Consider the following 25,373-nt stretch of genomic DNA (forward strand, 5'->3'; position numbering starts at 1 on the left):
TTGTTCATCTCTTAAAGAAAAGAAGAAAACGAGATAAAGGAAAGAAGGTAGAAGTAAATAAACGGAACAGAAGTGTATATCGACTACCTTTCGTCTCCTTTCTCTTTCTCCCACTACTCTAAAACTTGGTCGTTAACACTGCTTCTATGCGGAGACTTTACAAGTCCTTTAGGGTCCTTTCGAGCGATTTACCAGGACGACTGGCCGCCTCATCAATAATTCATGATAGCGGGAGGCTCCTAGGAAATAATAATATCCCTATTCCGATGGAGATTCGATGTAGATACTTCCTTTTTTCTTCCTTCTTTTTTTAAAAAAGATTTTATCCCTTTTTTCGCGATTCCATCCTTTGCAAGAGTTTATAGTATAGATAAAGCGTATTCATAAATTAGAGAGCTTTGTAAAAACATTTGAATGGCACAAGTGTAATATTTTCAATAATATACAATATTAGAATAAACACATATTTGTCAATTATATTCGTTCTTTCATTATATTATTTAGTTATTTTTAACTCCTTTGATTGATATGATTAATTTTAATAGTTAACCGTAAATTAATTTTAATATTTCAATACTAATTTATCTCGTGTACTTTGAAAAAAAATATTTCTTTTCTAAATTAGATTTTGAATAAAGTTTCGAAGCGAATCTCAAAGTTTATAGATCATAACCCGTCGTGAAAATCGTAGGAGGTAAATCAAAATGTCTTACAATGGCGGCGGTAGTGGTAAGAACTAGGCGAGACATCCTAACACTTGGGCCAATTTTGAACGTTTATACGGCGTGAAAACGGTTATCGAATTGGCGTGAATCAGCCAGCCCGCAGGAGCCAGATGGCCCAACGTGCCCCATTAGTTTGGCCCTCGTTTCCGATAATTTTAAGGCGACCAGCCATTTCGTGCTCTGATATACGATCGGATATCGCTCGCACGATTCTTACAAAATTATCCGTTTCACGCCCCCACCAGTAAAATATGATCTTGCCGGAGAACATAAGATCATCGTCTTTCTTTCTTTCGACTTTTAAATTTAGAACTCTTTGATATTTCGTTATTGCCACTATTTCGTTATATTAAGTAAATCGAAGAAGTATAGTACAATATTTTGTACGCGCCTCGTGTAATAAAATAATCTTGTGAAAAGTTAAATTTATTTAAAATTGCTTTCATACTTTAGATAAATAAAAAATAAGAATACTTTTTTTTCTTCGAAGAAGCAAATCCTACCTAGAAAAAAATTTACCTAAGAATTTTTAAAACAGATAAGATACGCAAAGCAGAAAAAACAATAAGAATTTCGTGTAGGAAGATTCACGCTTCAAATGCTAATTCTTACGATCTATGGATCGTAGATCGTAGCATTTGGCACGACTAACTGGCGATTAGAGGCCGAACGAGATACGTGCGTGAGATTACTATAGATGATAACGAAGGTGTTTTCAATTTGGAAAACGGCCCTTCATCCCCTTCCTTCTCTCTCCTTCTTTCTCCCTTTTGTATCTTTTCTTTCCCTCTTGCCATCTTTCTTCGATCGATAAAAGAAGTTTCAAAGGTTCTAAGTCTGTCTCGTTAACACATCGATTCCGATCAAGAACGATGTGCATTATGGGTACCGGTATGGATTATAATCTCCAGGTTAGAAAAGATCAAGAATTCCTTTTCATAAGAACTTCCTTTTCTATTGGTCGAACAAAACTTTTCAATTTAAATTCTTTATAAATATATTTTCTATTAGAGAAAATATTATTTTTATTATACGTATATTAAATAAAATGAATAAAAGTTTAAATCTGTCAAAATCAGATGGATTATAGTAACACGATCGATGTTGGTTTCAATCTTTAAACGCACATTTTATACATATAACTTTAGCATTAGTCCTCGAAACTTTTCATAAAATATTAAAAAAAAACAAAACAAATATCCAACAAATACGTATTAAAAATTTTAAATAGTCTACAATACCTTCTATTCTTTATTCTATTTTCTCTTTACTTGAGACCGATTCCAATTTACGAGGAATCAAGAAAGAAGAAAGAACGAACGTTTCTCGATCAAATTTTATCTCAGGAGGCAACGTGCGTACTCGCTGCTTGGTCTTTCGGATTTCGTATCAGCTTACTATCCTTAGGTTTGTTTTAAATTAACACCTACCCACGCCCGCGGCACGCTTTAACACCTTTTTAAAAGGTGCCTGCTCCAGGCCGACCCTCGGCTTTTTTTTACCATCGGCGCCGGTAATTATGGGTTGGTTGGCTCGAGCCAACTCGCGCTCCCCTTAAAGACGACGATATATTTCTGGTAACGAGTTATTCGCACGGCAACTTTCGCATCGAAACGCTTTCTCGTCGTTCTTTTCGTCATCTTGTTCGTCTCTTTTTTTCTTTTTCTTTTTCTTTTTCTCTCTATCTCCGACTCTTTTGCTCCTTGTTTCTCTTTCTTCTTCATTATCAATCTTTTGCCTTATTTTCCATTCCAATCCTTCCTTTCCCACGAAGTAATAACGAACAACACATCTTGCCTTTATTAACCGTTGTCTTTCATTTTCATGGAAACTGAGCTGTCCGATTTGAGGCGATCAGATCTTATTCAAAAGTACTAATTATAGGTGCTGTTGCTCAGCGCGAATAGTCAGTTGATTAAACCTACGTCTTTTTCGGTGATTATTAAAATAGATTCGATGATTTTTAATTTCTATGCTTTGCATTTTTATTAGTAAACGACATATATTATTCGTTTGCAAATTACTTTTATTAAAATCCATTATATTAAATTGTACGTTAATTTTTTTACAATCGACATAATGTTTTATTATGCATTGGTATACTATCATTTTGCGACCATGTAAATAAGGTTGCGAAGTTACAGGTGTTGAAGATTTAAGAATAAAAATTTAGTTGAATAATATATAACATTGAAATAATAATATAATATTTGCATTTATCATCAGAGTATCGATCTAAGTAATGTAATATAAAATTAATTGTTTAATTATTAGATAATAGCAACTTATGCATATATTCAGGTTTTCCTTGAATCAAAATTAGTAGATTTCTACTTTATCTACCTCTGTTTTATCAACAGCATTTTCAGAAACACGATATTCACGGAAGTTATATACCTTTCGTGCATAATATATGCACGATTTCAGCGATAGCTATGGACCAAATATGAATTATAATGTAATAGAGAAATATTATCACCACTATTTGTTTTTTTAATATCATTCCCAGAAATTTGTCTTTTTTTATTAAAACCTTGTATCTATCTAAATTAGAAATTAGAATTTTTCAGTACGTTTTTCTAAGACATTATTTTAGAATTCTATTTATCTATCCAAGTATCATTAGCAATATAAAATGGAAGTACTTTAATGTTTAATTAGAAATAGAAGGAAAATAATTTTGAAATGAACCAAAATAAGCAGTCATTCGCCCGGTAGTACTTACTTTATAAAATCTAGATTTAGATTTTAATAAATCGCAAGTACTACCGATCCAGGTCTCACCACGTGGAGGTTGCTGCATCTGGAGACCCAGGAGCTAACGGTGACTTTACTTTAAAATCAATGCTCCCAGCATTCCTAGAGTGACATAAACTAACCGAAAATTTTGGCTCCATATTGTGATATATTGTATGATATTTGTGATGATGTCGTGATTTTTTGAGATTCTACAAACTAAACGATATATGAGCAAAAGGTTAAATTAAGCGTTAATTTTCACATTCGTCAAACATTCTATGAATGTTAATTTTAACGCGGTATATCCACTCTGTATTCTTATTTACACTGTTTATTATGCTCCTATTATACTTGGCCTCATTTAGAACAGAATTGTCATTTACTCACGACAGATGTTGGTTAGACAGTTAAATTATTTTGCGTTATAATGTAATTCTGCTTTCATAGCTATAGAGCCTTAATATGAGAGGGAAAGAAAAAGAATGAGAAATAGTGAAAATTGTTAAATATCTCTTTCTCTTGATCAAAATATGTATAAATTAAATTTATAAAAAGAAATAAAATATAATTATTAAAATGCTCAATATCACTAATTGAAAGACACTAATTGAAAATGTAAATTTAAAGACATAAACGAGCAAGACGTTAATTAAGCGTACATGAAAGTAATACGTTATTTAATGTGAATAACGAACATCCATAATAGTCAGCCATCGCTCAAACTGTAATTATTTGTATAATTAAAACTTTTTGCAAAAATGAAGCGAAAATTATATAAAAAAGTATCGTACAAAACCTATTTCGAAAAATTTAATTCTACATGCATACATATATAACTGTACGAAATCTGAATTCTAAGATTCAACAGGTAAAATCATCGAATTTTAATACTAATTCATATTTTACTTTTGAAGAATCCTCGCGTGATATCGTGAAACGAGCTGCGAATGAGAAAAGAAGAAGTGAAAAAACAGTAGAAGTCGAGAAGGCGATGCTCGACTATTCTCTCGAGAGTCCAGCCACGGTAAATTAAATGAAGGTTCGGCCTTGCGTGACTAAGCGTATTGCTAGATTTTATGCAACAAAATAAGAACTAGACGCGGGGAATAAGTTGCGGGAGTGAAAGCAGGAGCAACTAAAAAAGGAAGGAAAATAGAAGAAATAAAAAAGGAGAGAAACAAGGAAGAAAGGAAGGACATCCTTCCTCTTCCCGTGTCCTTCTCCATCAATTTTCCTTTAATAGGAATGAGCGATATTCACCGACGTCTTGACAATCAAATCAAAAAGACAAATCAACGTGAGAATGTCTCATCGATCGATGATAGGAATCAAGAAAATCTAAATAAATCCGAGTATCTCGGTGAAGATTTAAACGAAGAGGACAGAACAGAAGAGGATAGGACTGAAAGAGTGAACTGCAATCCGTTTGATCAAGGTAATTGCTAATTGTAAGTAGGATAGAGAAAAAAAAGATATGTGTATACTTTTTTTTCTTTTGTTCATCCATCTTGAGTAAGGTACCTTAAATAAATGCATTTTCATTTCTTTTTTCTTTGATTAAATTATATTCTTACATCTCACATTACTTTTACTTAATACTAATCCTCAGTGGTTATCGACTTTCTGATCGTTTTTTTAATCTATCTGATTTTTTCACGTCGTTCGATTAATAAACTTTAATTAACTTACAACAAGAAATATTTGATTCTCACTTCTTGTTTTCTGTTTTCTTTTTATTTTTAATGAGAAACATTTATAGGACGATAAAAGGTTTTAGATAAACACTTTAATATTTAAATAATTCAGTAAAAAATTTTTTCGGTCGAAATGTCCGTATAAATTCAGCAATACCGTTCAATATATCCACATGTTTATTTAAGAAAGAACAATATTTCTAGAAAATATCTCAAAACTATCATCGATCATCACGCAAGGCGAAACATCTCAAAAAGATAAAGACGATAGATTGTTTTGCAAGTTTGAGAAGAACTCCAATAATTTCATCATTAACAGCTCGCAGAATAAATTTACAGAAGAAGGAAACATGCAAGCAACGCAAATCGAAGAGGTATATGAACATACTTTTATTATACTTACTCTCGTTTTGATCTAAATGTAATAACATAAATAATACTCATATATTCTTTTAGTAGGGCATTGTTTTTTCTATAACTAATTTACGATTTATGCTAATCTTTATACGGATACGATTGATTATTTCATTTTGGTTTTCCCTGAAAAGGAAAAAAGATATGGGCAACAAAATAAAGGATGTAAATTAAAAATAAAAAGAAAATATTCTTTCTAGATTGCAGTCGGTGAAATTAATTATAGTAAAGATGACGGTACAACTCGAACGAAGGAAGTAATTAAGGAAGCTGTGCCAATAACAACACGTAAACTTTCCAGTGAGTCAATAAATTTACGTCATTTAAAATATCAGATGTTCCTCTAAATTTATACTTTCTGAACAAACTGTGCTAAAACACGAATATGTACTTTTTAATTTATCAGTAGAGTAGCTCGCGTTAAAATGTCTATCATACATATATCATACATATAACGAAACAAACAATATTTCATTCCATTGATAAAAAAGATATGATTATATCGATATTTCTCTGAAAATATAAATAATAGTGTACTTTTTTTTGACCATTTAGATATCATACAATAGCGATTTTAATATGTTAAAAAATTATCTCCGTCGTTGACTTTCTCTTTTCCTATGTATGGAGACTAATCTAGATGAACGCACACATGCAGACACGTATTGACGCACATACACGCATACATACACATACATATTCTTCATAATTCTAAAAGTAATTGACGATGACCTCATATGTAATCGCAGCAAACGTGAATGGTGATGAAGTTATTAGGAAACCATCGAAAAATGATACGATAAAATCAGATACAAGGAAGCTTAAAACCGTGACACTCGATAGAGTCGGCAGGATGTTTAAATCTCGAGGGCAAACATGCGAAATGGATAAAGCCAAAGTGAACTTGGACAATGCAGTGGTTAGCAATTTCATAATATATGATTCTATTTTTCAATTATTAACTTACTTGATCTAATTTGATTATTGTTTGATTTAAGACACTATTATTCATTACGATATACCATTAAACTTTTGAACATTTTATATTTTCGAATATTTTAATTTTCCTAGAAGAACGTTAATTATTAAATTTTTATGGATAGAGTATAACAGAATCCGAGGAAAAATATGATGAACAACCTTCGAGAAAGGACAAAACCAATTCTTTGGGAAGAATGTTGAAGTTGGTGGATAAAGACGGTGCACCGAAGAAACTTTTCTCTCATCCACGTGCTGGATCCTTGAGTAGGATCTTTCGTAAGCATTCGACTAATGTAAACATCGAAAACATTGATAAGACAGAAGAAGAATCTCCCGGAATTTTTTCAAGAATGTTTAATCATCTAAGAGGTACTTAGTAATAATGTTTAATAAATCTCAGAAAATAAACAAAAGAAATGAGAGAAAAATAAAAAAAAGCCTATGCTCTTTCTAAATCTTATCTATCTTTAACAAATTTGTTCATAAAGAACACGTATTTTTATGAATTTTCTTCGTGACATAACTTTAGTATAATTTACATTTATTGTTTAAATCAATATGAAATTGATTTAAAATTAATATACATAATTAATTCATAAAAAGAAAGAAAAGAACGAGATTAATTTATTTGACAGGAAAATTTGAAAAGGTTTCTTTTTTTCATCGTTTTTAAACTAATTCATCGTACAAAATATATTTGTTAAAAACTACGACGAAAACAATAAAAACGATATCATTTTTTATTTCTTTTAGGTCGTTCGGCAAATAGCAGAAATAGGAGCAATTCAAACAATTTGCGTGAAACAATGGAAAAAGAAAAATCCTCATTACCTCCAAAACTACCAACGAGTTCGAAAATATTATCCCAAAAGTCTTCGAAACCACCGTTATCGTCGGTGTCCTCGTCGTCGTCGGCGACTGAAAAGCAACAACCAACGAGATCATCCCAAAGAACTTCTAATCTAGCATACAAACCTTAAATTTCTCCTTGATCGATCGATACAAATTTATAGCCTATAATCGTAGAAACAAACAAAAGAACAAAAAAAAAGCAATAACAAAAAAGACAACATTATACAGTGCACAGAATGTCAACTTTAAGTGCAATATCTTTCTTCTTTTTTTGTTTTTTTATACAAGAACCGGCCAAAAGAAAATCGTTGGACGATATTTTGTTGAAAAAATATTAAATAGAGTAATAAATTTATTTGTAAGTTCAAAATACGGTTGTGCAAAAACAAATATCCAAAGATAAAAAATACGTATCGCTTATCAGAATCAGCATCATTTATTTGATGAACGTGCATTTTACCATACCACATTTTTTTATCTTTTCTTTGCGTAGTCGTATTGACTATGCAAAATACACGTGGAACAATTCGTCTCTATCTCTCTTTCATACACACACACATACACATACACTACGAAAATTTTTTCCATTTAATTTTTCCATACATATCCACAACATAAGTATGTATATTTCATTCGTAATAATAAATCTACGAACATTTTGTAATTACGCTGGTACAGAGAAGTGACTGCGAAAACAAATCGATGAGAAGAAAAGATTAAAAAAAAAAAAGAAAACAGGAATATGGACAAAAAAATCGATGATATGAGAGATTTTCTTCTTTTTCTTTTATTCTCAGTTTTAATCGCAGACCTATTTTCCGTTTTAAATTGCATCGTGCTGTTCTCGCAATAATCTCGGTAAAAAAATGTCTATATACAAAAAGGTTTGGCATCCATATTTACTTTTATTTCATTTTTATACGGATACCTTGTGTTTAAAAAAAAATATATATATATGTATGTATAAGTATGGATCCTAAATATCAAGCCATTATCATTAATATTTACAACGTCATGATAAATTCAAAACATACCACGAATCATCAATATTAATATCATTATCATCACTATAATAATAATAATAATAATAATTTATTATTATTAATTATTATTATTATTATTATCATCATCATTATTATTATCTATCACCTTGTTGTCTTTCGCCTATATAAATTTCATCTTTCCATTATTGATGAAAGCTTCATATTTGATTCTTCCTCTTCTTCTTTTTCGACTATTTTCTACCTGCATGGAAAATAAATGAAAAAATTATTGTATTCACTGTCCCTTCTCTTTCTTTCTTTCTCTCTCTTTCTCTATTTCTATCTGTGTGTGTGTGTGTGTGTGTGTGTATGTATAGTTCTTTCTCCGGGAACCACAAATCGTGATTTATCACAGAATAACATAAAATTATTAATGGTAATGCTCGCGACTAAAGTCGCGACTATGAATGTTACTGACTTCTAAAGAAAAATGTTTCTTTCTTCCTTATATATATATATATATATATATATATATATATATATATATATATATATATATATAATACATTTTCCTTTCTCGTTCACACTTTGATATGGTCACCAAAATCTGTAAAATTTTAAACATCGCATTCCATAAATATTCCTCGAATATATTAATTACGTACGAAGATACCTCTAAGAATATATTTCGACGATGATACGAGCATTGGCAGATAAAAAATAAAGTTAGAAGCAATTGGAAAATACTCGATTATCGTGTTATGAGAAGTGTATGAAAGCATTTACGAATTCTCTGTATCTTACATGCTCACGACTTCATTACTTGAGATTAGGCTAATGAACATGTACCTGTATCTACGAATGAGTTTCACACGAATGAACACAAGTATTTCCCCTTGGGGAGAGTGTTTTTACTGAAAATAATTTTCCAAGAATATCGATTATTTCGTTTCTTCTAATAAAAGAATTAGAAATCTTAAAAGGTCAATTGACGATAGGTGTGATGTTTTTTATAAATCGTAAAGTAATAAATTACAATTGAAGATTATATTTTGTGATATTAAAAAAGTAAAAAAAAAGGCATTATCCTTGCATCCATTCGAGGAAACGTTTGTATACATATATATTCATATATTTATAATTATTTACAATGGCCCGATTACCCGGAGATAGAAAAATTAAACATAAGGAAGGATACTGTAAAGAGGGAAGGGCATCTTAGATTAGATTACTTGCACCTAAGAACACTGCGGTAGAAACTACGAATTAGCGAGATTCGTTTCCTCCTTTTCTTTTCATTTTTACCTTTAAAAAATATCAACAAGTACGATTATTGATTGCATATACATATACATACGCGTACATAAAAGTTAGCGCTTTTATTACGGAAAACAGTATCACTCCACATATTTTCTCCCTTTTCCCTTTTAGTTTTTTTGTCTCATTTCATTTTTCGTTTTATTTTTCTTTTTTTTCTTTTTTCGATAGACTTGTGCAAAATGTATCTGCCAAGTCTAAGTGATTTCGTTTTTACGGTGATTCGTTGATTTTTTCGGCTTTTGAACATTCTTGATTCGTATTGAACGTAAAAAAATTTTTTAATGCAATTTGCTATTACGTAATAAAAGTTTTCCAAAAATACGCAATGTCCCTTCTACTCCAAAATTTTCTCGCTTTTGAAAACTCCATTTTTTCTATCTAATCGGAAAAATACCACAAAAAAATGTTTCGATTGGACCTCGTTGTTTATCGTTTCGAATGTTGCTTTCTCACTTTCATTCTTTCTTTCTCTCTTTCTCTCTCTCTCTCTCCCACTCTCGCTTTCATCGTTTTACGAAAAGTTAAGTACTCTCTCGTACCTTCTTTAATCGCAATAAAGAACCGAACTTAAATACTGAAAGCAATATATTAAACGTTTCACAAGATATTCGTCTGAAATAGTTTGATAATCAGAAAGACACGTTATCGGTTAGTGATTTATCCATGAAAAAGTGATATGGCTTCTACGAAGATGCGAGTTTCTTGTTCCCACTAACTTGTTTGGCCTAACTTGAGAGTAATGATTCAAAAAACAGTATCTTCACATTTTTTCCCGTTTCGTCCACATCTTTTACTTCTTTTTTCATTTAATTAATTTTTTAACACTTAATTGGCACGTCTAGAACGGCTCTTGGACGGATGGTTGTCATTTTTGATAATAGCTAGATGAAGTAGCTAATTCCGAGTCGTCGCACTCGTCACAAATCCACGTTCGAACGTTTCGTTATTAAATTCATTGTAGATCTGAAATCTTAGAAAAGAATGTTTGAATTATAAAAATTCTCATTTAATTTTTAAATAATTGGACAAAATGTTTTGTTAATAATTTGAAATTTCTGAATGTTCATACGTGCATTTAAAACAAAAGCGAATCGATCGTGACAACCCAATTGAATTTGTTCACTTGGTAATTTGTTATGATATGCAAATCTGTATCTATCTAAGGGATCAACGCGAGCACGTACGATAATTACTATGCACAGAAAATGGCAACTACGCGTAGACGATATATTACGATTTCTTCTTTCTCTTATTCTCCTTTTTAACAACGATCATACAGCGTTGTATTCCTTTGTCATTCGATGAATGCATTTGACAGCTTCAAATTCGATTCTTTCCTCTTGTCTTCAAAATCGACAAGGCTGTCTTAATAATAGCATTAGAGCGAAAATTTTGGAATAAGAGTAAATCGATGAGATCAAACTCCCTTTAAACTGGAAGTTTTCGGTTGGATGAAATTGAGTATAGTCATTGAGTCGAATGACAGAATAGACTTATCGTCGATGAGTAACTGAACATTCGACAACGTGAAAAGATTCAAATACAACTATAAAATTGATTGTTCTATCTTTCTTTCTCCTCATTTCAAACTCTCATAAACTGTTCCACTTGCTATCTGCTTTTATCTTTCCTAAACGTCTTCCCTAAATTTCTCTGACATTTCTCTGATCTTTCCTTCGGCGAGATTTAAAAAACTCTGAAGAATCAGACGTACGCCAGATACTAAAATATTTTAGAAACAGGACGTCCATGCTCGCAAGTCGATATCCTTAATAACCAGTAATCGGATCATCACATTCCCGACTCGGCTATTCCTTCGTCATCTGCAAAGATATACAAAGAAAGAAATAATTATATCGTTACCAAAAATTTTTGTAAATTCATTGTATCGAGATCATGCTTCGATTAGAAATTATGCGTTCCATGAAACGCGCATCGATGAAAAGCGAATATCACTACAGCATTAATCGAGTAAGAAAACAATGCTTTTACTATTTCTACACGAATATACAACTCGTGTTGGTAGAGTGTTTCACAGTTAATAAGATTATTCATAATTTCTTCATTTTTTGTTTTGTTTTCATAACACTTAACCATAATAGTTATTTGAAAATGAGAGTTTTAGTTTGCATAGAATAAAAGATATTTGCACTAAAGCTGTTAATACGTAGGCAGGCAAATCTTTTGGTGAACAGCGCACCAATGCAGAGGCGGCAGCAACGTTGTTGAAAAGTTTTTTCTTTCTACTTTTTTTTTTACTTTTCATTTCTTTGCCTATTAATAAAAACAATGAATTTTCTATTACGCAAAATTCTAACGATCAGCGGACTTTTGCCACGGCCAAGTTCCTCCGCCTTCTGTCGTGTTTTATCGTCATGATCATCTTGCATGCATCACTATGCGCGTTATATAGGTGTATACATATCCATATATACACATATATTGTATATACGTTGATTTATGTGTATGATATCACGTTAACAGATGCAACACATTCAAGTTCGTGCACGGAGAGAAAAAGCGACGGTCGAAATTACCATCGACGCAGGATTCGGAGTTTGAAGGTCACCTCTCCTTTTCATCCTCGGCAGGACTCTTAGCGTTTTCGACCGAGCTTCGATTCTTTCCTGGATTCAAATGTTATAAAAGGTAGCAAAAGGTGTGGTCAGTTACTATACAACGAGGCGATACGATTTTGATTACCAAAAAGCGAAACACCTACTTTCTTTTCCTTTTTTTCTTCTACTCTCGAAACCGATCTCCGTTACCACACTACCCACTATTTTATTTACCGCCACCATTATAAAAAGGATCTTATCTTCATCGATATTAGACAAATGCATAAACGAACTTTTATATTAAATTTTCGTATCAGGCGACAAGAAAAAAATTCGTGTTCGTGCCTTGTATCTAACATCGGATACAAGCCTTTTCAAATTATACGAAAAAAAAAAAAAATCGTATCATCGAAAGATTAATCATGAAATTCAAATGTGAAACACAAACACAAATTTGAGATAGTTTCCCAAACATTGTCGAGATTCTATCGCTTCTCCTGTTTCCATGCACCGTAAATTACACGACTCGACGTATGTCTGACATAGAAATCGAAATAATACTTGTAAGTACTGAGGCAAAGCGAAGATGTAAACTCACCTTCGAATCCTTGATTGTCATGAATCTCACGAGGTGGTCCCGTAGTGTCTTGTCCTTCTAAGACAGCAAGAAGACACTGATGTATGCAGATGTATTGTTGCTCAGTCTGCACCATCCAAACTCTCTCTTTTCTCATAGCCCAAACGATTCCGAAAATATCAACGTATTTCGATACCAAGATCTGTTGAAGTATCCTATCTAACGTGATAAATGTACCACTACGTCCTACACCAGCGCTACAATGAACTACTATTGGTCGTTGATCTGGTCTTACTCGTTCTCGAAAGGCTCGAACAAATCTTGCTAAGGTTTGAGGTGGACTTGGGACACCAAAATCTGGCCATGTTGTGAAATGGAAATGTTGAATGATTCTTTTCACGTCCCCCTGATAAAGACGATAGATTGATTTTTATGATTGACGTGATACAAAAGAAAATAAAAATGTCGAAATACCCTGCATAGCATAAACTCCGTTATACTCCAGTCCGGATAATGCGTCTCGTTTAATATTGTTACGCAAATATCACCATAATAAACCGGCAAGGTATCCATGGGCCAATAATGATCGCACTTCTCTCTACCCTTCTCGATACATCGCGTGAGCATCACGATAGCTCTGCTATTGCTCTCCCACACCATTCTCCAGAAATCATCGCGCGTCGAATGTAAAGGACCTTGCGTCACGATAAACTCTCTTGGTGAGTTATGACCCTGATGCAATGTAAAATGAATCGTATTAAGTCGATACGATGATTAAGTTATTCATCACAATAATCACATGTATATGAATATGCTTTAGTGTTAAAATTAACAATTTCTTCGATTATTGTCGAAGATTACTATTATTATCTCTGATTAAATTAAAAATATTCTATCTTTTTGTCTTACTTACAGGGACATAATTAGCATTTATATAATCCGAGCCCTCTTCGTCGTCTACCGGTTGTAATTTGAATCTGCTGTGATCGTAAGGTAATATATTCGTAAAACGATTTTTTGGTCTGTTGCATGGTAAATCAGCAGCGGTACAAGGTTGATCCCTTCCAACGTGCTTGAGCTCTTCGAATTCTTCCGAAAAGCGAAAATCTGAATCCGCCGACATATTTCTATAGTGTTCGGAAAAATCTTCTACTTTAATGGGACGACTGGAAAGAAATAATTCAGATTAAAAGAAAAATCGTACATCGTTGCGTCGGCTTACATAAATGTAATGATATACACATTTTACCGTTTAAAAAGCATTTCTATCGACATAACCCACATCAATTGTTTTCTATACTTTTTTATATTGATTTGAATGATTAACGATTAAAAGTCTACTTGGAAATTTGAAAAAAAAGAAGATTGAAGATTGAAAAAAATGAATAAACAAAAAACTCTCTATAACGAGGAAAAACGAGTAATGACAGTTGATATCGGACAGTGAGAAATTATGTACGATATTACTATTCATCATTTATGTCATAATAAAAATGAGAATATTTCCCTTCTAGATATCTTTAGATATACACTGAACACTTTACCTCGTTTCAATAACACTATCTGGTAAAGATAGATTATCTGTGGCTCTAGTCTCGGTAGTCTTTCTTCCTTGGCTCCGTCTTCTCCTCACGAGCAAGCCGATACCCAATAAAGACAGTAGAAGAACAATCGGGACAGTCACTCCAACTATGATAGCTGTGTTATCCTTATCTGTTCGACAAACACGGTGAATACCGAATATAATTTACCTTGTATAAAGCGTATCATGGAAAACGACTTGCATAAGTTACACAACTATAATTACCTGCCAGCAGCAATCCTTGGACAGACATGTACACGAAATAACGAGGCATGAATTTAGTGATGTTTTTACTAATATGCTCATTTTTGTAACACATATTAATAATGAACAAATGAAATACGCGATGATGTGAACAACATTAATATCGAATTTGATGAAAATAAAAGATAAATATTTTGAATGCGATTATTAAATTAGTGAAATAAATTAGATCATACAATTTCTCTTTATTTCAATATGTAATATCTCTATTATAAAAAATTCTTAGAATCTTATTTTCATCAACTCAATGGTTTCAAGTTATTTTTAATATCGTATTTATCATAGACAAACGCTACAATTTGATATTTCTTTGCTCGATCGCTCTCACCTGTTTGAATTGGAAAACTATAGCTGGTATCCGTAAACATGTCAGGAGCTGTAAAAGCTCGTACTTTCACTCTGTAGGTTGAACCAGATTTTAGCGGTCCGTTGCAATAACCAATTTTATTGTCACAATTTTCTGACCCGATCGTAAAGTCCTCTACTGATCCATTTTTAAAAGGATAATAAGGTTCCATGACCTAGAAAAATGAAAATGAATCGTTATATATAAGAAAGATATATCCACTATCATTGAATTATTAAATAACCTATATGCAAACTGATATAAGTCAAATATCATTCATTTATGATTATACTATTAATCAAATCTCATTAACAATTAAATCATAACAATGTAGACATTAGGCAATAAGCTGCTAGAGGTACGAAGATTTAAGTTAAATTGTCACCAAGTGCATGAGTCATCTTGTGCATATGTGACGATTAAAACGAGTCAAGTCTATTTTCACTTTCAAAATGATTTCACGTATATATGAAATATAATTTCCTTGGAATTTTTATTACATGAATTAATTCATAATTTTAAATTCACATTATATTGCATAAAAATATTACCATCCATCTCTATTTTCGGATAACACGAAAATTTCAAGAAATCATTTGTTGAATTAAAAATAAAAAGTTCTGTCCCGTTCATTTTTCAATCCGTAATAAACATCGTGATATTAATTTTCTACTCATAATTATACATAGTCAGATTAAAAAAATGCTACTTCAATCTCCTCGTTCGTCAGATTGAGAATGAACAAGTCACGTAATCATTTCAGACTGATAGACTATTGGACTTTCGAAAGTTCAAAGTCTTTAACGGAAGGATAACGAGATTTTATCAAAAAAACTTCACCTGAACGATTAATCTACTAGTATTTACGATAAGATTCTTCAAAGTGTCCATCCTAGGATCTCTTTTATGCGTGCTCTCGATTAGAAGCTCCGATAGCTACTACGGTGTCACGTATTGTCGAGTACTTCTATCGTTTCGCATAGCATTGCACATATCGCGTTAGAGACGAAGGAGATTCAAAGTTACATGGTCGTCCGTGATGCAAGTGTAATAGTGAGTCGTTTATGTGACGCGTCCGTGATCTTACAAGTTAATGAGCCGTTTGGAATAATTCGTTGAATTGATTATTCACATCTGCTATCTCGCAATATAACAACGTCAATACGTTTGACATTAGTTTACTTGGTAAAGTGATACTTTATATCAAAGAAGAATTCGTTATTCCTTTATACGATCTATCGTTAAAAAACTCATGATGAACCGGATATAGCAATTTCCACGGACTATTAACTCCTACATCGAGATATATACAAAAAAGGATTACGCACCGTCATCCAATTATGTCGAACGCATTGTTTTACGTAATCACGACGTGCCGAGATGTTACAGTGGAAAATTATCCTCGTGATAGTGGCACGATTTTGCTTTGAATAAAAATTGCAATTCGATAATCGATCCGTGAAAATAATTAACGAATATTTTCGTTTTCTCCTTCATTTCTTTTCTTCTTCTGTTCTTTTTCTTTTTTTCAATAAAAAAAGAATGCAGTCGAATGTGATATTTACCTGATAAGGAGGCCAAATGCTATAAGCCTGAACGTCTCTCCAGCTAGGCATTTCAAGACCAGATGCATTCTTGCTGTCATCTTCAGCAACGATGATAGTATACGAAATTACAGCACCATTTTGTTCGCTGAAGTAATTCTTTCTAAACCTTATTTGTATGGTAGTACTGCTCCTACAGACTTCGGTTGGTACAACTTGAGTAGGCGGTTTTGGTGGTGCCCTTATTGGCATCTTTTGCTTCCAAACGACTTCAGGCCCGTAACCGACCTTAGTCTCGGCTTGAATGCGAAAGAGATACGTCTTGCCAGGTATGAGTGATTTTATGACACCACGGAATTCGATCGGCTTGAAGTCTTGCATCTGCGTGTGCGTTGAGCCCTGAGGGAATGCAAAGAAACAATTAACGTAATGATCGATTAACGATCACGCATTGAGATTTCTAAAATGGTGTCACGTGTTTCTCCTTTATGTTGTTTGTCTTGTTATTTAGTCATTGATGGCTATCAATTTTAGAGCCTATGTTCATTGAATATTTAATAATCATAAATAAAATTTTATTTCAAAAGACTAACCTCCAAGCCATAAGTGATGCTGTATTTTCTGATGATACCATTATGCTCTTCATTTGGCAAGTACCATTCGAAGCTGATCTCACTAGGTTGTATATCCGTTGGATGGAATTTGTCCACTCTACCAGGATAAGATTCGCTCGTAGTGAAACTGGCACTAAGCGGATTCGACACCCTCAAATAGGATGATTCAGTTCCTGAGCGAACGACCAACGTGAACGTGTAATTTTTATATGGCTTCAAGTCGGATATGGTTATCGTGTTAACAGATGTTAAATTTTGGATGTAGTTGTCTTCGGTGTTTATATACTGCACTTCGAAAGTGTCATATTCCCCTCGTGGCACGTCCCAAGTCAACGTAATCCTGGTATCGTTAACGTCGGTCGCATTTATCGTAGTGATCGGTTCAGGATCTGAAAACGAGATCCTCGCTTTTGAGTTTTCTCGAATTTATTCCGAAGGTATACCGTAATGCGATATGTCGTTTGGATCCGAACCGTTCACCGAATTTGCAATTATCCTTCATTGCTAACAATGAAATTAAGCTTATCAAGCAAAAATGTAAACACGCGATAAAATGAAGGTACCACGTTCCGATGTGGCATTAGAAGCGTACTGTCTCACGGTACGTTAAAAGAAAAATGAGGAACACAAATCAAATATATAATCGTACGTACACGTTGATCGAGAAAAGTAAGACTCGCCTTTTTCGATCCCATTTCATGTCTATAAAATACTTACAGAGTCTATCCTGTCTAATCAACGGTCGACTTTCCACGTTGTCACTGACAGTCCACACGGTCACTTGATAAAGCCTACCGGGTGTAAGACCAGTAAAGGTGACCTTCGTATCAGTATCATCTACACGACGCTCCTTAGTCGTGTTGTTCTCGTCGTTGATCCGAAAGCGATAAAGATTGAATTTCGATGATTGAATCGGCGTTGGGGTGTACCTTAGCGTTAAGGAGCCCGGTTGATCGCGATCTACCACCACCACGACTTCGGACTGGATCAGCGGCACTGGATTCGACAGAGTCGTTTTCTTTTATCCGGATTAATTTTAATTCGCCTATTTATGAGTAAACATCGGCGCGTACATCCTGTACTGTCCTGTCTCTTTTATCTCAAAAGCGACGTAGTAAGCGAGGAAATGTGAAAGAAAAACATAAGGTTCGTCTGTTTACAGATTAGTCGTGAGAGACAAAAAGAGATAAGAATAAACAATGAATTGAGTCACATAATATTCTATTAGCACATATGCACGTACAGAATTCGTTAAGCATTGCGTCAAATAAAGATAGTTTACTCACTCAAAATGAAAACACAAAAATCAAATTTCATTCGTTTGACCTCGGGAGACTACTCACTTGTTCTCGTTGTTAAATTGGTGATTTCACTGACTAGATCATAAGATATGGTATAGACGATAAAGGAATACTGCATCCCTGGCATCAGATCGCCAACGAGTACTCTTTCCGTATGAACGGTACTCTCGTCGAAGAGAAGAGCAGAAACTTCGGGGCTTTCCGTGACATTTTTTGCTCTTATATCTTGCGGATTTTCGACAGGCCACCATCTTATCACGTAGGTTTCGATTCTACCTTCGGGTCTTGGCCACTCTAACGTTACGTTCGTCGAGTCCACGATCGGATGGATGTTCAATACTGGGTTTGGTCCTAAGAAATAATCGTTATATATAAGAAGATTGTTATAAAGTACGTCAATTGCAAGTAAACGTACTTACGGATCGTATGATTTACTTGTAAGGGATGTAAACTCTCTACTCCATAGCTTACAGTATTCACTTGTATCGTGTACCTCTCTCCTGGTGTCATATCGGCGACTTCCGCTTCGCCAATTTCTCGAACACTTGGAAGTTTCACCCATCTTGGTTCGTCTTCCGTACGATACCTAATAGAATATTCAGAAAATATTGAATCCGTTGGTGCCTCCCAATGGACGAGTACGGTGTTACTGGTAACTTTTTCAATGCTCAAATTCTTTGGTGGATGAGGCACTAGAAAAATAAAAAGTTTAAACATCGTCGTTTTCATTTCTTATGGACATGTATAAATACTGCATATTCAAAGTTTCACTCACGGACTGCTTGAAAGTGTGCATGCGGCTCGCTCCTGAGGCCATGACTAATAGCGAAAACCTTGACCTCGTATCCCGCACCAGGATAAAGATCTTCTAAAACAATGTGCGACTCTGTGGTCAAGGTGGTCGCACTTTCGCCGGTATCGTTTCTGTTGTGCGTCACCTCGAACTTTTCTTGCCTGGAGTTTACATCACTCTTCCAGGATATATTCAAACCTTTTTCAATCGATTTCAAATCTTCGATTATCGGACTAGATGGACGTGTTACTTGATAAAGTACTGTTTCATTCGATTCAACTTTACTACTAATCGCTTGAATGATAATGGAATAATTTCGACCTGGCAGCAGAGCTTCCAGTGTGACCTGTAATAAAAATAAGTAAAGATGATATAAAAAAATGACTTTTCTAATTATCATCTCTTTTATTTCTTTTTATTATTTTTTTTTTTTTTTAGAAAAAATGTCTTACTCTGGTTTTATCAGTTGTTAAAGTGTTGCTATCACCACCGATAGTCGTTTCCACCTCGTGATACTGAAGTTTATAACTATCTTGCGTACTACTATTTTCCGGATTCCACGATACTTCAACCATACCTGTTCTCTCATCGACGTCTGCTCGAAGATCTCGCACCGGTAATGGTTCTGAATAGAAAATGGTGATATGAATATTTTTACAACACAAATGTATAAAATAACAATACGTTATATCTATGGGGGGAAAAAAAAACTTACTGAGAGTAACGTCACCACTAGCTGGCCAGCTGGTGACCTTACCAGAGACCGTTTTCACAACGACCTGATATGTTTTTCCAGGTTCCAAGTCCTTAAATTCCAATCTACTCTCATCATCCCGGTTTTTAGTAACAGGTGCGAGTCTCCGATTACCGCCAAGAGATATCTGATACTTATCGAACTCAGATGTTCCATTCGGTGGTTTCCAGAATACTCTGAATGAAGTAGATGTTATTGAAGACTTGTCAAAAGTCACGTTCAAAGGTCGCAACGGTACAGTGCGATATTGAGCAGTTGTTGGAGTCGATGTCTCATCTTCAGAAACCGTTTGCACCGAAATGTTGTAAGCTCGACCTGTGTGAATAATAAGAAAAAGAGATTGCATCAGTCGATATGAATTATTCATACTCTTTTACAATTTCATCCAGAAAAATTATACGTTCGCTGTCTCTTTCACTTTTTACGAAAATAATCCCGCTTTTAGGCTAGGAATAGTTAATTCACAATCTTATTTAAATTATAAATACATACCAGGGACGAGTCCTTTGAACGCAGCCTGAGCTGGTCCAGGTGGTTCACCTTCTTTCTCCACATAAAGGACCGATTCGATCGCATCCTTGGGATCAATGCTGACTTTGTAGTGGGTATAAATACCAGCAGGATAAGGTGGTTGCCAGAGTACCAGCAACGTAGTTTCATTTCTAAACCATACAATGAACTTCCCTGGCGTATTTGGTTCTAACGAAAGAAAGCAAATCAAATGAATCATCACGAACACTCCACTAAAATGTCTACGTTAATCGATGAGTAACAAAAGTGAAACATTACTGGTTGTAAAGTTCCTGCTTGTATAGGCCACGCTCTCTTTGGTGTCCAGCACCGTGAAGAGTTGAAGGGAGTATGTCGCCCCGGGCGTGAGATCACGAAGTGTATAGGGTACAGCATCGGCGGGTATCACACTCGTCCTTGGATTTCCGGTGTCGCTAAAGCTTTGTACCCTCAGGCGGAAACCAGAATAATTGCCCTGGGCTGGCGGTGACCAATATACGATCGCGGTTTTCCCATTGCGAACCGATACGGTCAAATTGGAGGGTGGATCCGGTGCTGAAGCGCGAACAATTATCATGAATTATATGACGTGTCTGTCCCATCCATCAATTCGTATTCCTTCCAATATAACACGTTTTATTTATCATGCTTAACGAACGTTTATTCGAATCGTTGAAAATATTCGTGATTGAACATGCACGTTTGGAAAAAACTTCTACGGAACGTGGCTCGGCTTGTTTTCATTAAAATGCATGTCAGATCGTGTTTGAAATATATACGGCCTGAATATCAGGAATATGTCTTCGTACTTCGTATATGTATACCTTTATGTTCTAAGAATTTTAGAAAGGTACTAACGTTATTTACGCTTTATACCTGTCGTGATCGAGGCAGCCCACGTGAGCCAATCGTGAAGAGTGCCGTTACTGTAGTATAGCCAAAACTCATATTTTGTACCCGGAAGACCATCTCTGAATTTGATAACATCACCGATGTCTGTTGCGGCTATAGTAGTGTTTGGCGGTGGATAACCAACAGCGGGACTGTAATCCAGTCGGTACCAAGAACCGCCTTGACTCAAATTACCTGGAATCTCGATCGCTAGATCAGCCGAATACGAGACCTAAGGGAAAAAAAGAGCAGAAGATCAATGTGATGAGTCTTTCGTATCTATTTTTGGAGTGAAAAATTTAAACAGTTAATTAGATATCTAGTAGATAAAGTAAATCAAAAGCACGGACGATCGATTGCTTATTCTTTAATAAAATATTTTTTAAATCTTATGCACAAGGCAAATAGAATATTTCAATGAAATCCCAATAAATAAAAATTTCATTGCAACACAATAGAATTTTGTAACATATTATCATAGGATTACAGTCCTTGTCTTTGCGAGAAACAAAAAGAAAGAAAGAAAGAAAGAGAGAGATTTGCTTTATGTCTTTCAAGATCATCGTTCGCGCTCTACAATTCTCACGACTTTATCGTAGCGCTATTGTAACCCTGACTTGTGAAACGAGTCAATGTATATACATCAAGTCCGTTAGAAATCATCAAGAACACGTACCTTACTAACCAATGTTCAACTACGTGTAATCACACGCGGAGAAGACGAATCGAGTAAGTCTTATCTCACTTGGAAAGTATTTTTCTCTTATCATACATATCATAATCCAATTTCGGTGTTGCTTTTCTAAAATTGATCTCCCTCGAGTACATTTTTTCGCGGAAAAATGTTTACTCAATATTGTGTACGCGTTTATACTAAGATCCTGCGTTTGCTTGTTTTAACGAGAGAGGCGTGACCTCCCGGCGCGCTTCGAGAAGACTCGCTTTCTCCCCCACGAAAACTCGTAACAAATGGCGAGTCGGTCGATAGTGAGCTCTCTTCCGCATGTACGTCCATTTATCGTACTATACTCTTCGTAGTTTCCTTAATTCTAACGAATCTAACATTGGATTCAAACGTAATTACATTTTTTTCCCTCGAATTTTATTGCTAACGTCATGGTTCATCGTAAATCACGAAAAGATTTATAGATATCGTAGTTCACTTTAACAGCAAATTATTCTAACAGATATAATAATGTAATTAGTAGCGATAGATATCGCGAAAACGTATAAATATACTATGACAAAACCGCAGGTAACAAGAATTATATATAAGTCAAATAATCAGAGAGAATCTTTTATTCTTTTATGAAAGTATAAAAGTATGAATGTAATTAAATTTGCATTGCTGTATTCGTTTAATTAAAGTTCTGGTATTCCAAGCGATACATTTTATTACATAAATTGTATATTGTATAAGTAATGGTTCTTTAAGTAGTTGCAAGAAGTATATAAAATTGATAAGTCCAAAAACTCCTACAAATCCTTTATTATTTTTTATCAACGTTTTCCTAATTCAATTGCAAAGGGAAGTGTTGGGGCGCATGTGGCACACCCTTATAGATCCAATGTTGAACGAAAGGTTTTTTTGCTACAACACCAGATGCTTGTCCTTGAAATTTCTTTAGACACTCGCTACATAGATCCCATAGACGAACGCGACTAAGAGACCATGGCTAATGCTTATTTATATTTAGATATATCCCTGAATGCTTAATTTTTCGGAATATTTTCGATAGCCTTCTGAATCAAACAATTTATAGTGCTTCTTATAAACTTACCCTTGAAATATTTATTTTTTAATTACTGCAGTATGACCACTTGGTATCAATGACCGCACATAAGATTGTTTAAACAACCTCGAAATTAACAATCCGGACAAAACTCTAATTAATCAAGAATCACTCATTCTCTTTCTCATCCTTTTTATACTTAAACTTCTCGTATTTCTCTCTTTTTATTTTTTTAATTTTCTCCGAGTGTTTTTCCGGATAATTAATCGACGTCATTCAGTATTCCCAATTCAATATGTAAAAATCTACATAAAACATTAAAAATCGTTTGTAAGATAAACTATAGTAATAATTGTATATTTAGCAATGTATTTCTAAAATATATTCATTTGTTACAACTCGACTCTATTCGTTTAAGAACAGTCCTAATTCCAGTTTGGCATCGTGCGATTAATTTTGATACGAGAATTCAATGCGCGTATCTCGAAGATAACATATGATTTCCGAGGCAAGCTACGTCGTTAATGAATATAAAGAAAGTTGAGGAGAGTGATCGTACCTTACAAGCGCAATTGGCAGACTGAACAGGAAGGAAAACGAGAAATACGAAATGCATACGTATTCCGACGAACCACAGTCATTCTAAACATCTGGCTACACGACGTACCGGAAGTAGCAAAGCAGGCATAAAACGAGGCCCACCCTGATTCTACGAACATCGTTATTGAAGCGCGACGAGGACAACATACTGACTGGGAAGCAAAACGTTTTTTCGAAAACGGCTGCTCTTTTGAAAAATCTATTTCTTTGTTCCTTTTTCATACGGATGAATAATTTCAAATAATACTTTGACACATAGGAGAAGAGAATTTTCCACTCTTTCAGATGTTCTTTTCCGACGACATCCGGTCGTGTTGGTGAGAGAAATGCATATTGATCTCTCTTCCCTCTTGCTCTCTCACTCCCTCAATTTCTTTCGTTCTAACCTCTCCCTTGCCCGGCAACCCTTTTTGTCGTTTGCGACGACTGGGACTTCTAATTGTACAAAGAAGGTTTGAATGGTCGAATAGAGACGGTATGAGGAAGAAGATGATAAACTAAAAGCGGGAAAGAAAAGTAAAAAAAAAGAGAAGATAGAAAACGGCAGGGTAAAAATTTATGTATATGTATATACATGTATATGATGCCTTTGTATATATAATATATACAGGATGTTATAATAACTACTACAACTTGGATATTTTCGAAACTACGAGAAGGGAAAATATTTTTAAACGATACTTAAGCCTATACAAAAATATCTTTATTACATTATTATCAAGTTTTCTTTAATTTCCATTATTTCGAAGATATTTAATAATTAAAATGATAATAACTATTTTGAATCATCCTGTATACGTACATATATGTATATACATAAATGTACATGTGTGAGAATCATACAAGAATACCATTTGCTCTGGTAAATTCAATTCATGGTAGAAAATTTTTTCTGCTTGCGTCAATGATGATTAAAACGTGGCTAACGTCAAAGTCAAAAAGAGACGCGGTCAAGGCGTCTGCGATTACACAAAAAAAGAAATATGATGAACATTTTCAGAAAGGGCGAATTTTAAAAAGCACATTAGCAACGTACAGCTTCGTTAACGACATGTAATTAGAATGTATGACGAATGAAAATTCTCAACATTCCTTTAACAAATTTTCATTCTTGGATAAAAAAATAACGCGACTTTGGTTACAATTATTTCGCTGGTAATATCTGAAAATATAATTAAATGAAATATTTTGAAATATTTGTTAAAAACGAAAAATTACGAACATTTTTATGACAAGAAGAAATCGCTACTTACAAATTGAAGATAAATATATTCCAATAATAGTTTCTTGTACACTTATACGCTTATACACTTGTTATATTTTAATCTTATCACATTTTTTGAATATAAATCTACAATCCCTTATAGAAATATGAAACATTAAAAATTTTTAATATTTATTAATATGGTCATATCATTACTTTAATCTTCTCTAAATTTCACCACAAGAAAAGAAAGTAAACGATTCACTAATTTTATTTCGTGGTAATATTTATAATAAAACCATTATACTAAAATTTGTCTAAAATCTATAGAGTTTTTACAAATTTTGATGAGAGAAGAACGTATTGTTAAATAAATAAATTAATCAATGAACTT

At 33.8% G+C, this 25,373-nt stretch overlaps 2 protein-coding genes across 5 annotated transcripts in view; one reads left to right on the forward strand and one right to left on the reverse strand.

Annotated features, from left to right (window-relative positions):
* The first annotated feature begins 4,457 nt into the window (after nt 1–4,457).
* Nucleotides 4,458–8,069, forward strand: LOC127063463 (uncharacterized). The gene is made up of 6 exons (XM_050993296.1): nt 4,458–4,899; nt 5,363–5,532; nt 5,773–5,872; nt 6,322–6,491; nt 6,676–6,922; nt 7,307–8,069. Exons 1-6 carry the CDS (start codon nt 4,710–4,712, stop codon nt 7,531–7,533), a joined length of 1,104 nt encoding a protein of 367 aa, XP_050849253.1. The 5' UTR covers nt 4,458–4,709; the 3' UTR covers nt 7,534–8,069.
* Nucleotides 7,823–25,373, reverse strand: part of LOC127063462 (tyrosine-protein phosphatase 10D) — a 36,665-nt gene continuing 19,114 nt past the window's right edge. Inside the window, exons 2-20 of one of the 4 annotated variants that reach the window (XM_050993291.1) lie at nt 21,428–21,674; nt 20,831–21,106; nt 20,534–20,740; nt 20,003–20,356; nt 19,740–19,912; nt 19,270–19,633; nt 18,914–19,186; nt 18,537–18,845; nt 17,911–18,189; nt 17,173–17,582; nt 16,601–16,978; nt 15,018–15,210; nt 14,651–14,665; nt 14,388–14,556; nt 13,757–14,009; nt 13,318–13,575; nt 12,865–13,249; nt 12,246–12,335; nt 7,823–11,531 (exon numbers count right to left, since the gene is read on the reverse strand). In XM_050993291.1, the coding sequence (XP_050849248.1) occupies nt 12,274–12,335; nt 12,865–13,249; nt 13,318–13,575; nt 13,757–14,009; nt 14,388–14,556; nt 14,651–14,665; nt 15,018–15,210; nt 16,601–16,978; nt 17,173–17,582; nt 17,911–18,189; nt 18,537–18,845; nt 18,914–19,186; nt 19,270–19,633; nt 19,740–19,912; nt 20,003–20,356; nt 20,534–20,740; nt 20,831–21,106; nt 21,428–21,674 (4,605 nt within the window). In that variant the 3' untranslated portion in view covers nt 7,823–11,531; nt 12,246–12,273. The remainder of the gene's footprint in view (nt 11,532–12,245; nt 12,336–12,864; nt 13,250–13,317; nt 13,576–13,756; nt 14,010–14,387; nt 14,557–14,650; nt 14,666–15,017; nt 15,211–16,600; nt 16,979–17,172; nt 17,583–17,910; nt 18,190–18,536; nt 18,846–18,913; nt 19,187–19,269; nt 19,634–19,739; nt 19,913–20,002; nt 20,357–20,533; nt 20,741–20,830; nt 21,107–21,427; nt 21,675–25,373) is intronic. The other 3 variants (XM_050993295.1, XM_050993292.1, XM_050993293.1) reach the window with 3 other exon arrangements.

The sequence above is a fragment of the Vespula vulgaris genome, chromosome 4 (genome assembly GCF_905475345.1).
Source record: "Vespula vulgaris chromosome 4, iyVesVulg1.1, whole genome shotgun sequence".
Lineage (NCBI taxonomy): Eukaryota > Metazoa > Arthropoda > Insecta > Hymenoptera > Vespidae > Vespula > Vespula vulgaris.

Excerpts from the sequence above, each read along its gene's own strand:
- LOC127063463 (XM_050993296.1), top strand. The coding sequence starts at position 4,710 with ATGAGCGATATTCACCGACGTCTTGACAATCAAATCAAAAAGACAAAT. Across the intron at positions 4,900-5,362 it reads CTGCAATCCGTTTGATCAAG|AAAATATCTCAAAACTATCA; the intron begins GTAATTGCTAAT and ends CAATATTTCTAG. Across the intron at positions 6,923-7,306 it reads AATGTTTAATCATCTAAGAG|GTCGTTCGGCAAATAGCAGA; the intron begins GTACTTAGTAAT and ends TATTTCTTTTAG.